Source organism: Cibotium barometz, chromosome 11 (genome assembly GCF_041138505.1).
Source record: "Cibotium barometz isolate CiBa-2024 chromosome 11, ASM4113850v1, whole genome shotgun sequence".
NCBI classification, from domain to species: Eukaryota; Viridiplantae; Streptophyta; class Polypodiopsida; order Cyatheales; family Cibotiaceae; genus Cibotium; species Cibotium barometz.
The window spans coordinates 55,158,459-55,172,837 of NC_141056.1; the positions used below are offsets into that span (position 1 = coordinate 55,158,459).

The 14,379-nt window shown below is 47.2% G+C and overlaps 1 protein-coding gene and 1 long non-coding RNA gene across 2 annotated transcripts in view; one reads left to right on the forward strand and one right to left on the reverse strand.

Moving 5' to 3' along the window:
• Nucleotides 1–2,105: 2,105 nt before the first annotated feature.
• The window catches only part of LOC147634345 (uncharacterized), a 51,908-nt gene continuing 39,634 nt past the window's right edge, over nt 2,106–14,379 (reverse strand). Inside the window, exons 17-23 of the mRNA XM_086805490.1 lie at nt 3,825–3,986; nt 3,670–3,743; nt 3,481–3,574; nt 3,249–3,385; nt 3,053–3,133; nt 2,859–2,964; nt 2,106–2,378 (exon numbers count right to left, since the gene is read on the reverse strand). Coding sequence (XP_086661616.1) covers nt 2,304–2,378; nt 2,859–2,964; nt 3,053–3,133; nt 3,249–3,385; nt 3,481–3,574; nt 3,670–3,743; nt 3,825–3,986 — 729 coding nt within the window. The 3' untranslated portion in view covers nt 2,106–2,303. The remainder of the gene's footprint in view (nt 2,379–2,858; nt 2,965–3,052; nt 3,134–3,248; nt 3,386–3,480; nt 3,575–3,669; nt 3,744–3,824; nt 3,987–14,379) is intronic.
• Nucleotides 2,226–14,379, forward strand: part of LOC147634346 (uncharacterized) — a 42,583-nt gene continuing 30,429 nt past the window's right edge. The window contains exon 1 of the long non-coding RNA XR_015267004.1: nt 2,226–2,402. This is a non-coding gene — a long non-coding RNA (uncharacterized LOC147634346). The remainder of the gene's footprint in view (nt 2,403–14,379) is intronic.

The window sequence follows — 14,379 nt, forward strand, 5'->3', positions numbered from 1 at the left end:
AAAAATCATGTAAATAGCCAAGACAATTTTGGGCTTTCCCCTTCCAAAACATTCAAGCCGATTGTTATAAAACCTTATGCAAACAAGATTCAAATAAACAAAACAAATACCTCTGAAGCTCTAAAGCCGTATGCATTTCGAAGTGTAGCATCCTAATCAACAATAGGCAATATTGGATGATCCCAATAGCTCGAATTTAGAATACTCCTTGAGGACCACTATATGTTCGAGTTACAGCTTACCTAACCTTGCCAAAACAAGTGTCGTTGGAACTAAGGACTTAGACTACTCCTTGAGGAGACCAATATATGTTCGAGTTAAAAGCTTACCTAGCCTTGCCAAAACAAGTGTCGTTGGAGCTAAGGCCTTACAATAATCCGTGAGGACCAATATATGTTCGAGTTAAAAGCTTACCTAGTCTTGCCAAAGCAAGTGTCATTAGTAGCTTTAACTTAGAGCCATAAAATGTCCCTTCTCAATTGTGGGTGTGCTAGTCCCACATATGGATTACCTAGCCTTGCCAAAACATGTGTCCTTGGCAACTTTGCCTTAAAGCCGTGAAATGTTCACTTCCTGATTGTGGGTGTGCTAACCCAACATTCAAATCCTCACTCCAGTGTCACACAGAGAACTCTATAGCCATGGTCGTGAAGAAAGAGCTTAAATCACCTTGATGGAGGTGACATACAAAGGGTCTCACTCAGAAGAGGTGAAAGAAAAGAAGAAGCTTATGCAAGGGAAATCTACAACCAATCATATCCAAGCAAGCATGAATCCAATAGAAGACAAGCTACTTAGTATATTTTTAACCTTTAAACCTTGCCTAGTTTGACTCTTAAGGAAAATACAAAACAAGGAGCTTTGGTTTAAAAAAAGCAACTCCATAGTTACGATGTTCCAAGTAACAATGCACTAAGCAAAAAGCAAAAATAATTATTTTCTATAAACATAAAGTCCAAGTAAACATTTCAATAACACCATCACTCCATAAAATCTCCATGTATCACACATACTACCCTATTTCCTCTCAATTACATGATTCCAACCTAAATTATTTCTACCTTTTCAACCATTTATAATGTCACCAAGAAGTTATCTTTAACAATCAAGCTTTTTCCATGCACCATACAATTTGGCTTTGCAAACTAAACCAAATTTCAAGAGGTTACTTTCATAAAAGGTTTTTTTTTTAATTGAACGTGTTTTAGGGTCAAATAAGGAAAACCTTCAACATCTAGAGGATTATTTATTTCAAATGACTACAAATTTCATTGTGATGACATTTTTATATTTGTATTGTATATTCAACTAAATTTTTGTATTGTATTAATTAAATGCCACTAACATGGCATTTAATTAATACAAACCTTAGACATGAGTTCCCTCTTCTCTCTCTCCCTACCTTTACTCATCAAATGAGCTATTTATGGCCTTTTATAAAGACTTGTGAGACCTTAAATAGAAAGGGTATGGGTAAATGCATGGAAATAGAAAGCATATGGAGAGTCATCATTTCATTGCCTTAAATAGAGAGGACATGGAGGGGTGAATGCATGCAAAAAGCAAGTATATGGAGGGTCATCATTTCATTGACTTTTTCAAGCCATACTAAAATGGAACCTTAGAAAAACACTCTTATTCTTGCAAATCTCAGAGAATATATTTAATGAAAATATAAAAAACATTTTGGTGCCATATATTTATTTTGGGTGATAAATAATCAAATTGGATCAAACACGAGATCAATAAAAGAATGAGGTGTTTTTGGGGGGGGGGGGAGAATGTGTTGTATTAATTAAATGCCACTGACATGGCATTTAATTAATACAAAGCTTAGGCATGATTCTCTCTCTCCCTCCCTTTACTTGTTAAATGAGTTATTATGGCTTTTCATAGAGAATTGTGAGACCTTAAATAGAAAGGGTATGGGTGAATGCATGGAAATAGAAAGCATATAGGGGGTCATCATTTCATTGCCTTAAATAGAGAGGACATGGAGGGGTGAATGCATGCAAATAGCTATGGAGGGTCATCATTTCATTGACTTTTTTGGAGCCATTCTAAAATGGAACCTTAGAAAAACACTCTCATTCTTTCACAATATATTTAATGGAAATGAAAAGACATTTTGGTGCCATATATTTATTTTGGGTGATAAATTATCAAACGCGAGAAGAGATCAATAAAAGAATGAAGTGTTTAAGGGGGGGCGATGTTGTAAAAGGGAGTTATCCCCTTGTAAAGCAAATGTCCATTCAATGAATGATGCAAAAACAGAGGACAAATCAAAAGCCTTTGTGTTCTCAGCACTCGCAAAAGCATTTTCTCTTCCACGCATCCCCAAAAGCAGCTACGTTTCCTGGACGAGAGAAAACGATCTGCAGCACCAACCATCACACCAGGTAAGACCCTCAGTAAACCCTAAGCCATCAACACCAATTAAGAACTTGAGATTACCCTACTCTGCTTGTTTTAAATAATTGTTATAGACCACTGTTTCTCATGAACTATGTGAGATGTTTATCACTGAGGAAAAGCCTAAACTGATGTCCCTGAACCAAAATTAATAAGATTATCATGTCAGTTAGCTTGACCCTTGTCCACCTAATTATGGATGCGATGCGTGATTCCAGTCAAGCAGAATTTGCCTGACTCACCTGATTACAGCATGCCTATATATATTGCCTTAACCCAAACATCATTCAATAATTAAATGGACTTAATGCAGCTGCATTTCCAAAGATGTCATAAATTTCCACAAGTACAAGATGGACAAGGAGGAGAAAGCTTAGACTAGTTTGATTGCCTTTTTTCTAATTGTCAATGGACCTAAGATCCATTTAAGTGGAGAGAGATACCTGCAAAACACCTAACGTGCAGCTCTGGAACCCTGCTGCACAGTATATGAAGTAGTAATCCCACATGCGAAGAAACTTCTCGCTAAATCCAAGCTTCAGGATTTCACTGCCAAGGAACAACAAAGACCGTTCAAACTTTTAAGCGAGTGTGATGTTACCAAGAAGTATTTCTGTAGTTATGTCATTTGTTTTACCTGTGGTTTGAATGGAATTTCCTTCGCCACGCTAGTAGCGTATGATAATAGTGGATACCTATGTTCTCCATATGCTCCACGCTGCAAGGCAAAATACATCAGCGGTAGCACTCAATTTCTAGATAGAAGAGGTCAGAAGCAAGTGGAAAGGTTGGCAAAAATCTTCACAGAAATGTGAGGCTTCAGTAGTCCTCACCATAATGAGGACCCAGCAGTCATGGCTGCTGTCAAGGTACTGAAAGCAGGTAAACAACCTCCTGGGAAAATGTACTCTTTGATAAAGTCAGAACTTGTGCGGTATTCATCGTATCTCTCCTCTGGAATGGTGATCACCTGTAGATGCATCAAACAAAATGAAGTCCATATCTGCAACTTGCTTATAAATTTAGATCGCACCAACGGTCAGAAAATCCCAAGGCATACATTACCTGTACAACCACAATTCCATCCTTGGCTAGAAGATGGTCACACCTACGGAAGAATTCCTGAAAATGGTCATGCCCAACTGCTTCCAGCATTTCACTGTAATCATATAAGCTCTGCTTAGCACCTTCACTCCACATAAAATTCTTCACACATTCTCATGGATGACTTCCATCAGGACTAGAAAAGCTTACCAAGAAAGGATTCTATCGTATTTTTGGAACCCAGGTAGAGTTCGATAGTCGCAAAGCTCGAGTGTTATCTTATCCTGATTAAAAGCAACCCAGAGATAAGCCTTCTTTGTTACTGGCACTGAAAATTAATATTGTCATGAAAAGCACAAAATTACCTCAAGGCCAGCTTCTTTGATCCGTTCTTGGGCAAACTTCAGCTGCTCTTCGGAGAGAGTAATGCCTGTGTATTTGCAACCTATCCGATTCACAATCTCTAATGCCATGCTGCCCCAGCCAAATCCAATTTCTAGCACTTCATGTGATTGCTGAATTTGTGCCTACCAACATTCACGCAGCACGGTTGTTGCTTACCACTATGAACAAGGCATACATACACGGAAGACACACAAGCTGCTAGTACTAAATAAAAATTAATAGCAAACATTGAGCTTAAGAGACATGCAATTCAAGTTCCGCAAAGCCCGTAATTCTTTTCATAGGATTTTGGTCACTTCTAATCGTATTGATCTATACATCCTCATTTTGGTGTCAAATTTTTTTCTTGAAACTGTTGAGTTTCAAGCTGATCGTACATGATATGGTCTCCACGACCTTGCCCAAAGAGCGCCCTAAGGGCATTGTATCGCACTATTTGGGAAGGCCGGGGTGAATGTAAATTATGCCCTCAAGAGTCAAAATGTCTGATGAGAGCAAGAAAAGGAAGACATGTTTTAGTAGCACACTCTTCAAGTCCATTGTAGGAATTAAATGTAGAATCTGACTAAAGGTGTCAACTTGCCAGTCCACTCATATAGAAGGCCAACAGTTCTCACTATTTTTGAACACTGCTTCTCTTTTTATCCAGATACCAGGCCCAAGTGTGCTAATGCCTGATAACTTGCCAAAATCCCCTTTCGTTTTGGATCAAATAGATGTGCCCCTTAGGGAGGTGCTCCAGCATCTCTATGGTTAGCATGTCCTCATGGAAGGCTGCTCAGTTTAACCTCCACGAGCTCCCATATTAGCTGCCGCAAGCAGGGCATTTTCCACAAAGTAGTACTGGGGGTATCACTGCGCGCTCCACTGCCAGGAAGGGTGCCACAAGGATCTCTCATGGGGCTAGTCACTAGTGTGACTGCCATACAGGCTTTATCCCTCTTCTCTGAGTCTGGATTGCCTGTGTCAAATATTCTTTACTGCTTGTTTTATGGGGAAGTTGTCCCTCCTTGTCTTGAGGCAAATCTCATTTTAAAATCCTTTCGTGTACACCATGAATATGTGAGGATGATTCTGTTTCAAAAGTAACAAAAAGTTGGCTCTGTCCCATGCATTTTCTTGGAGTCAAGATATAGCAAATCAATACTCCTTGCTATCACATGTGGGGATCCAATGCCTTGGGTAATTGACCTTGTGTTTGTGACCTAAGGGGGTTTGGTGGACTCCAAGACGTCTAAATATTTGGAAAGTACAAGCTTTGGGAATGGGGGATTATCTTGGAATACAAAGGATCACACTCCTAAAATTTAGTAGAGTTGCTATTTTTGGCCCGACTCCGATGGAAATTCTGTTCGTGTCATTACATCTAGAATTGAGCAAACGGGGGGACATGCCAAAGCACATTTGGTAGAAGGTCTACCAGTTGTGATATTTTTAAAGGTAAAGATCATGGGAGAACCCATCTCTTAGATTGGGACATGTGGCAAGAAACCGGATCAAAGTGAGACAAGTGGCCTCAAACTTGTCCGAAAGTGGATCAAACTAAGACAAGTGGCCTCACACTTGTCACTTTAGCTATTGTGTGGCTCTCCACTAGTCATTATAGCCTTCTCTATCCATTTTAGCTCATGGGAGGCCCTAATCTATAAATTGGAGCCCTCTCTCTTCGTTTGGAGTAGGCTCTCTTGCTGCAAGCTCTCTTCTACCATGTTGGCTGCTCGCATTCTTGTCTACATCGCCTTATGGAGAGCCTCTACATTACTTCACTCCCTTGTATAGAGGGTTTCTCTATTTTTCTAGCCCCTTCATGGATTAATGCATGTTGTACAAGCTGAATCAACCACTGTACCTGCTGTACCTGCCATTGTACTTGTATGTACCGGCTGAGTGGACTGTATATGTTGTTTTCAGATTAAGTACCTGTTGTTTTTAGATTTTGTACTTGTTGTACAAGCCCTTGTACTTGCTGCACCAGCCACTGTATTTGCTTTACCAGCCATTATACCTGTTGTATTGGCTGATTTGAGGGCTGTACCTACTGTACCAACCACTCTACCTCGTGCACCAACCATTGTACCTATTGTTCCAGCCACTCTACTTGTTGTACCGGCCCTTGTACTTACTATACCAGCCACTATACATACTGTACCAGCCATTGTGCTTGCTGTTCCAACCATTGTACCTGTTGCACCAGCCATTGTACCTGTTGTTCCAATGCTATACCTGCCCTTGTACTTGTTGTACCGGCCCTTGTACCTACCGTACCAACCATTGTACCTACTGTACCAGCCCATGTATTGGCTGTACCGGCTGAATGAAAAGTCGTACAAGCTGTACCAGCTCTATTTTTTTTTCTGGGAAAAAGATCCTTCAATTAGTTAAAGAAAAAACAACAACAAAGGGCTAAGTACAACCATAGCGGGCTAGATATAAACTCGCCTCATATAAGGGCGGGAAACAAGTGATCATAAGGGGAAGAGATGCTTCTCCTCCGGTTGGCCGCTTTGTGAGGAGAAGGCTATCTCATAAGGGGGGGGGAGGGGGGGGGGTAACAACCACACAGGTGGTCTATAATGCCAAATGGGATCACCGCCTCTAACTGAGAGGAAAGGGCCAGGCCTCCAAAGTCTCAAGAAGGCTTCCGGCTCCTTTCACATGCGGTCAGAACCTCCCTGTAACTCCCCTCACTGACTGTAGAGGGTGTGAATAATATCAAGCCATATGCTCCTGATGGTCTGAGCCGGCGGAGTGTGGGTACCCTCGATAGCCTCGCTGCATCTAGCACGCGAAATGTGCCAAGCTACGATGCTACTGCAAATCTCCCATCTCTCGCATGAGCCTGGCCTCCAGTCACCTGTAGGAGGGGCTATGATTGGTACTGCTGCAATACCATGGTGAGAGACCTAAAGGGCTATCCCTCCCCCATCCTCCCCATAAGCTTTGATCACTCTAGCCTCTGTGGCCCAAGCGACAGTGCCCCAAGTTATGATCCAGGTCGATGCCTTATCCATAGCGAAGAATACCAAATCTGCTGAGCCTTCGAGAAGTGCCAAAGGCAATGACGTTGAGACTCCTGATGGTGGCCGCACCGCGCACAAGCCGCTGACCGACTTCCAACTGCCAGCCAAATACCAACCGCCAAAGTCCTATGTGCCATTAACCAAAGAAAGAGTGTGATCTTTCTAGGCCAAAAGCTGTCTCAAAGCCTCTTCCAGGAATTTGAAAGGAAGCCCTGTGATAGGCCCTGTGATTGCCATTGTGTTGCTGCCGACGGTGTGCCATCTATCTCAGGCATTTGGATCCTACAGCCTAGCCGCATTGTATATGCAAAGAAGGGGGTGTCCAGAGTCTCCTCCCGATCTGCAAGATCTATGTGCCATTCCTGTGCCCGAAAATCGATCACCCTCTCCCTCTGCAAGGTGCAGCCTCTGAAATCCTCCAAGAGGAAGCTCTAATCTCTCTAGTCTGCCCTGGGATCCAATAGAAAAAGTGAGGAGACAACTGTCCTCATCTGCTCCGGGACCGCCACGAGGACATCGTGTCTAGTAAACACTCCTAACCACACTGGGTCTTGAATAGGCATCAGCCACTCTTGAGGGATAGCTGAGTCAATGTCGATGCTGAGCCTATCTCGACCCCGGATCCCTATCAGGCCTCGCTCCTGCTCCTCCAGGGGTAACTGCATGTGTGCAATCCAATCTCCAAGAGATTTGGCGCTCAAGGCTCCCCAAGATACATGTGGTCGGGCCCCTAACATGTGGCCACTCAGTAAACGGAGCAAGGGTTTCCAGACCAAAGACTGCCAGAGCCGCTCATTTGAGGCAACTGGAACTATCTGTCTGAGGGCTGGCCTGAGATGATCCCAAGCCCGAAGTAAGCTGGCTGCAAATCTGTCCTCAAAAGCTGGGCCAAAACCATGGGCTCGCATCTCTATGAAGATACATCGGGTACTCTACGGCCACGGCTCCCAAGGCTCGGAGTGCGGGCTGAAATCCGGGCCAATAAGAAATCCTTCCAAGGCTCACCACCGGGAAGGAATCCTCTAACAACAATCAGCTTGCCCAACAAGGCACGGCTCTGAATAGCAAGATCGATGAGGCCAAGCCCCCCTCTGCTATGTGGCTGAATGATCACTTGCCATGCCACCTTGGCCCTGGCTGGCCTCCCATCACTTCTGGCCCATTAGAAGTTCCAAATCAATCATTGTACCTAGCCAATGCATGCCCAAGAAAAGGCCCAACACGAAGTGATGTACCACATGGTGGCTAAAAGTACCTGGTTCGCCACCACCAGTCTACCTGCTAGGGAGAGCCTCGCCGAGCTCCAATATAAAAGCTTCTTCCGAATACTCAGAAGAAGCGGGGCGAGCTGTTGCTCGCGAGAGATATCAATGCCAACCTGGCAACCGAGATATCGAACTAGAGTGCCCTGCGAGATCCACTAAAAATCCTGAACTGGTCGCCAAGTCGGCACGAGTGTTGAGCCTACCCAAAAACCACATAACTTGTGCCAGTTGATCTGTGCTCCTGATGCGCGGCACAAAACCTCCATCCCCTCCGCAAATCTCTATAGATTTCCCACATCTCCTGCGAGGAAGGCTGTTGTGTCGTCTACAAACTTTGAGTCCAGCACCTCCTCCTGCGTGCGGAGGGGAAGACGCAATCCTTGAAGCTTGGTCTCGTGGGGCGGAGAGAGAACCACTCATGGCCTTGGCGACGAATAGGAAGAGGTAAGGTGCCAAAGGACAGGCATTGTCTAACCGAGTGGGAGAGGGGGAATTTGTCGCCACGGGCTCCCTGAATGCGAACCTGGTTGTGTGAGGCTGAGTAAAGTCCTGAGACTCCACGAATCCACTCCATGGGGAATCCCATCCGGCTCATAGAAAGCTCCAATCTACCCTATCATAAGCTTTCTCAAAGTCTAGGAGTAGCACAATGAGGTCCTGCTCCCGCATCTTGGCCGAAGCTATCGCCTCCTAGAAGGTAAAGATGTTGTCCAGAATGCTCCAATCCTGAACAAAGTCGGTCTAAGTGTCGTGGATCAAGTCTAGAAGAAAAGACTGAAGTCTCTTGCCAATGGCCTTGGCCAAGATCTTATAGGCTGTCCCTAGAATCAAGTGAATCAAGTCCTCTGAGAGCCTCTCTAGCATGGCACCTGCGATCATAATCTCATTGAAGGCAGCACGAAGGCCACCTTCCATGAGGTCCCAATGGCGAAGAAAAAAGGAGACTAGAAGCCCATCCGCCCCCGAGCATTTTCCCTTGGGAAGTGCTATCACTACCTCTGCCAACTCCTCAGCAGTAAAAGGTGTCAATAAGAATGACTGAAGAACAGCAGATGGAACCACCTCCCTCATATGCCGCCAGACCCTCTCGCGTGCTTCCACCACCTTTGGAGATAGTGGGGCACCAGTGAGGAGGGATCAAAAAAAGTCCGTGGCCGCCACGTAACCTGCGAATATCGTCTCTCCTCTTGTCAAAGGAATCCCTTGTGACTCTATCACTTGGCTGAGTCTAGAAAGAGGGCCTGGCATGATACATGTACTCCACCCTCCTCTCCTCTATGGATCTAATCTCTGTGCGAGTGGCGGCAAGTTGACTCTCGATCCACTAGCTATCCGGGGACCTCTCTTGAAGCTGCTGTAGAGAGGCAAGACTCCTCAAACTCCTCTCCTGCTCTCGGAAACCCTCTAGTTGGCTTTGGGCTGCCTCCTGCAAGAAACAGTTGATCTCCCCTAACCCTCATCCACTATGCGTACAACATGGCCTGAAAGAAAATCCAATCCCGCTCATATTTGCTCTATCTTGGTGCAAATCTCCGGGTCCCGAATGAGGCTATTCGGGATCCTCGAGCTCACCTGCCTGTCATGCCTCCAAGGGTCCTCTTAAGGACAAAATAGCCAGGGTGTGGTCAGAAAAAGAAGTACCTGCCAAAATACCAATCATACCCCCTCTGCTGCAAGCCCACTCATCAACGTAAAATCTGTCAAGTCTAGAGAGGTTGGGACAAGTGCTCCTATCCGATCTCGAGAAGCGAAGGCTCCCATGGCTACGCCCAAACTCTAGAAGATGCCAAGGGTCCTGTCCCTTGATTGCAAGAATCATCTCCTCCTAGGCTAAGTACTCTGCTCCTAAAACTATGGCCGTGCCACCCCCAAGTCTGTCCTCTGCTGCCTCTATCATGTTAAAGTCACCACCACAGCACCAAAAGTCAGCCTGAGGGAGAGCTTGCCATATTGAGCTCCAAAAGAGGGCTCTACCTGCATCAGCGTTTGGAGCGTAAACGTTGAGGAAGCCAACGCTATCCTCTCCAATAGTAATGGTGATCCACTGTGCACGCCCGGGGACGATGACTCCTGAGCCAGTCACTGCCGTCAGTAGTTGCTCACTGACAAAAATACACACCCCTCCCTGCATCCCAAAGGGGCCGAAAGGTGGGGACCAAAAAGTGTGACTCCTGCCTGGAAAAATCTTCCTGCATCTGCAGGAGAGCCCCTCTGAGAGGTAGAGCTCTTGGAGGAATAAAATGTCTATGGGTCTCCCAACCATGGCTCTCTGGAGCTCACCTCGTCTCTAAAAGCACCGAGGCTCCCCCTACACCCTGAATGTTCCACTTAACAATCCGCATATCAGTCTCTGTGTGATGCGTGTGGGGGTTTAGACGGGGAATAATCACAATCCGTGCGGGGGCGAGGGTGTGCCAGGTGGGCACTAATCCTGTCCTCTATGTGACGCCACTCTGTACGAGCACGAGCGTATGCATGCTCTAGACTCATTGATCACAATAGAGGTATCTTTAAGAGGGGGGAAGAGGTACCGCACCAGAAGTATGCATGAAGACAAAAGGCAACACCTCCAAGTTGGAGACTACCATCTCCCCGTCTTGGCCTCGATGAGCAAAGCCTCCAAGCTCCATCCTAGCCAAAGGCCAAAAATGGGTGAGAATGTCAGTGATGCGAAGATCCTGGAGGTGCTGGGCGAGCTCAACTGTTTGGCCTTGGATGGCAGCTGCCACCATCTCGGGATCCCACTCTATCCCCGGGGCTGCACTGAAGAGGAAAGAGAAGATCATTGCGCCATTATCTGACGTACAGGTCCTAGAGTGGTGAAAAACCACACATACCCGAACAGGGGCTACTGTCTCCTTAAAAATGCCGGTCCCTTCCGTCGGCAAACATCGGAAGAAACTATAGTCCATTGGCTGTTCCAGGATCCTGGGAGGCCCACCAGGGGACTCTAGCGGAAGAGCCCTTACGGGGGAAGCGGCAATGGTCATCTCTACCAGCTTCGAGAATCGACGAATCAAGCGAAGGATGGATCTTGCCGGCTGTCTTTGCTCCAGGTCGGGGGCTGCTCCCAAGAGTACTCTGGAGAGGTAAAAGGGGGGAAAGGGGGGGGGGGGGGAGGGAGGGAGGGAACTGCGGTGGGTAAAGTCGGTGCCGAAACAGGGAGAGGAGGGAGGGGAGGAGGTGAGGAAGGCGTTGAGGGAGGAGGGGAGGGATGCTGCTGAGAGAGATCCATCAGAGAGGACGGTTGCGGGGAGGGGCTCACCGGGGGGCTCAAAGAGGCCGGTCAGCCTCTCAGAACACTGGGGTCGAGAGGGGGGGGGTCCTCGACAAGGGATCAGTCACCATACTGGTGGGGCCGGAGGGGCCCACTCTAGGACTGACGAGGGCGTGTCACGAACGGGAAAATCGTGAGATAAATGCTCATCACAGTTCTCTGAAAGAACCGAATCCTCTTGAGATCTACCAGCTTGGCGCACGTGACGGCAGCGCTCAGCTCGGGTGGTCGTTTGGCAGCCCGAGCACACAGGCCAGCCGATCGCCACTAGCCGGTAGTTGGGTCATCCAGAGTCGGGGTCTAAGGCTTTGTTGCGTGAGGGCCTGCCTCTCTCCCTAACCCCTGATGAGGATCAACATGAGAAACGGGGGGAGAAACCACTTGAGGCGGTCGCTTGGTTTGCCACCGAGGGCAAGCTCCATCTGCTTGCAAATGACGCATTGGCCAAGGAGGCCTGAATACTCCACGTGTTGTTGTATGGGGTCATCCTGGAGGCCAGGAAGAGATATACAATGCGGTATAGACTCCGGCAAGGCCACACAAATACGGAGGGATGGAATCCCAACTGCCCGCGTGAGGGCCGAGGCAACACGGGGGGGGGGGGGGGGGGCTCCATCACTCTTCCGATGGCACCACCAATCACTAGGAGAAGAGGAAGAAGGTACTCCTTTTCATAAGGCCTAGAAAACAAACTGTCACTGAGAAGCCCGAAATGCCAGCTAGTGGGTCAGACGCTAGATCGAAGCCGTGCTGCCACTGTGCAAAGAAGGCCTGCGTCGTACGCAATGCAAGGGGACTCAGCTGCATGACCCGGTCTGACGTCGTTGGAGAGTCGAATTCCACCTCGTAGCATCAGCGCCCCAGAGGGTGAATATCGGTGATCTTCGCAGGTTCACCAATGAGGCTGGCCTAAAAGAGATCCCTGAGCTGTCCGTGCGCAGGGCGGCTACCAACAATTTTGCAGACCAGAGTGGAGGCCTCATGAGAGGCAACTATCATGGCGAGAACCTGAAAATCCGCTTCAGAGAAAGAAGTGTAAGCAACATCGGCTTCAATTGGGGGTGACGGAGTAGCTGCCATGGAGTCCTCCCGAGGGAAAAGACCAAAATGAAGCCAAAACTTGCCGAAAACAGGGGAGCCCTAAAGCATTGAAAAAACCTGGAAGGAAAGGGATACAAGGCTGAGGGCTGAAGGCGGGAGAGAGGAGGGAAGAGGGGGAGAAACGACGGCAAGGGCTAGGGAGGAGGGGCGGGCAAGCATAGGAGAGAGGGGAAGGGAAAAGGCTCAGGGGCAGAAACAAGGCGGGAGGGGAGGGGGGGGGGGACGGGGGACGGGGGAGGCAGGCGAGGGGGAGGAGGGGTGAAGAAGAGGGTGGGCAGAGGGGGTTCTGCGCAACAAAGGAAGGAAGGCGGGCAAAGGCGGAGGGGCGACACAAAGAGCAGCGACGCGGGGGAGGATGGCGTAGAGATGCGAAGAAGTGGGAGGCGGAGCTCGCAAAGGGGAGGGCGAAGGAAACCACAGGCAACGAGGGGGGGGGGAGCTCGGGAAGCACGCACACGATCAGTGTCCTGTACCAACTCTATTGCATGAAGACCTGTGGTTTTTGGGGAAGAATCAATACCCACACAGAGGTATATGGATTATATTGTTGGCTCGGCATTTCTATAGCCTCTATACCGGCTGAATTTTATGGTTGCCTCATGCTAGGCCGTATTATGGCATTTGTATATGGATAATCCGGCATCTCCCATGGGGGAGAAAGGCCCTTAAAGCTTGTAGATGATATTTTCTCCTTGGGTAATAAAGTACTCAAGGTAGGGAAGGGGGGGGAGGGGGGGAGTGGAGGAGGAAGGGGGGAGGAGGAGTGTCTGATAGAATGTGCAGCGGAAGAAGGGAAAGTGGAAACACAGGAGAGAGAGAGAGAGAGAGAGAGAAAGATGGAGAGGAAACACAGGTGAGAACCTGCTCTCAATATCATCACCAAAAGGAATACATGTCCCGAGCAAAAGGGGAGAACCTCGTAAGTGAGGGACTGCAGCTAGACAAGCTAGGCAAGCAATAAAATATGAGGGAGGCATGCCGGCTATATATACCTCTACATGAAGACAGCCGACTGGTGATAAATATCTAGGACCATAAATGGGGAATAAATATGGGTAAAATACATGTGAGGGGTGACCAGCCTCTCAAACTAACATGGTCAGCCCTAGAGGCTAAAATAGGACACCAAATAGGAAGCCAGCAAGTAGGGGATAATATCTAACACCCCCTCTCAGCACTGGATGCTGAGCAAACTCCAAGAAGGCCAGAGACGCTGTCCTCGATCAAAGATGAAAGATTGCAAAGACAGGTACCAAGAAAGCTCCATAAGCAATCTCCTCAGCAACTCAGCTACAAAAGCAACAGAACAAGCTGCCAGGTACACCGCTCCTCTGGAAGAAAACAACCATATAGGCTGCGACGTGCTGCTCCAAATAATGGTTCCAAACCCAAGTGTAAGAACACTCCCCGAAGTTAAATGTCGTGTATCCAGCCTGGAGAAGGTATGAAAAACCTCATAACCAACCAAGATCAGATCCTGTATATAATCAATCCTGGGAGAAGAAAACTACTCCTCATTGGAACCCTCAAAAGAAATAGAGTCAATCTGCTCCAACTCTGTACCAAGAGTAGCCAAATGCTGTATAAAAGCATCGTCTGAAAAGGTCGGGATCACCAGATGTAAAGACTCTGTAGAAAAGATGGGATCCATCTGTCAAACTCCATAACATGAGTTGCCCAATGCTGTACATAAGTACACGCCACTGAGGTGGGCATCACAAGATCAAAGGACTCCACATCCCCCTCTGAAAAAAAATATCATCGGACTGATATAAGTCCAACTTGATTCTGATCCAAATCCAAAAAACTCTAGAAGTACCACTGTGCCCCAAGCACGGTTAGCAACCACAGA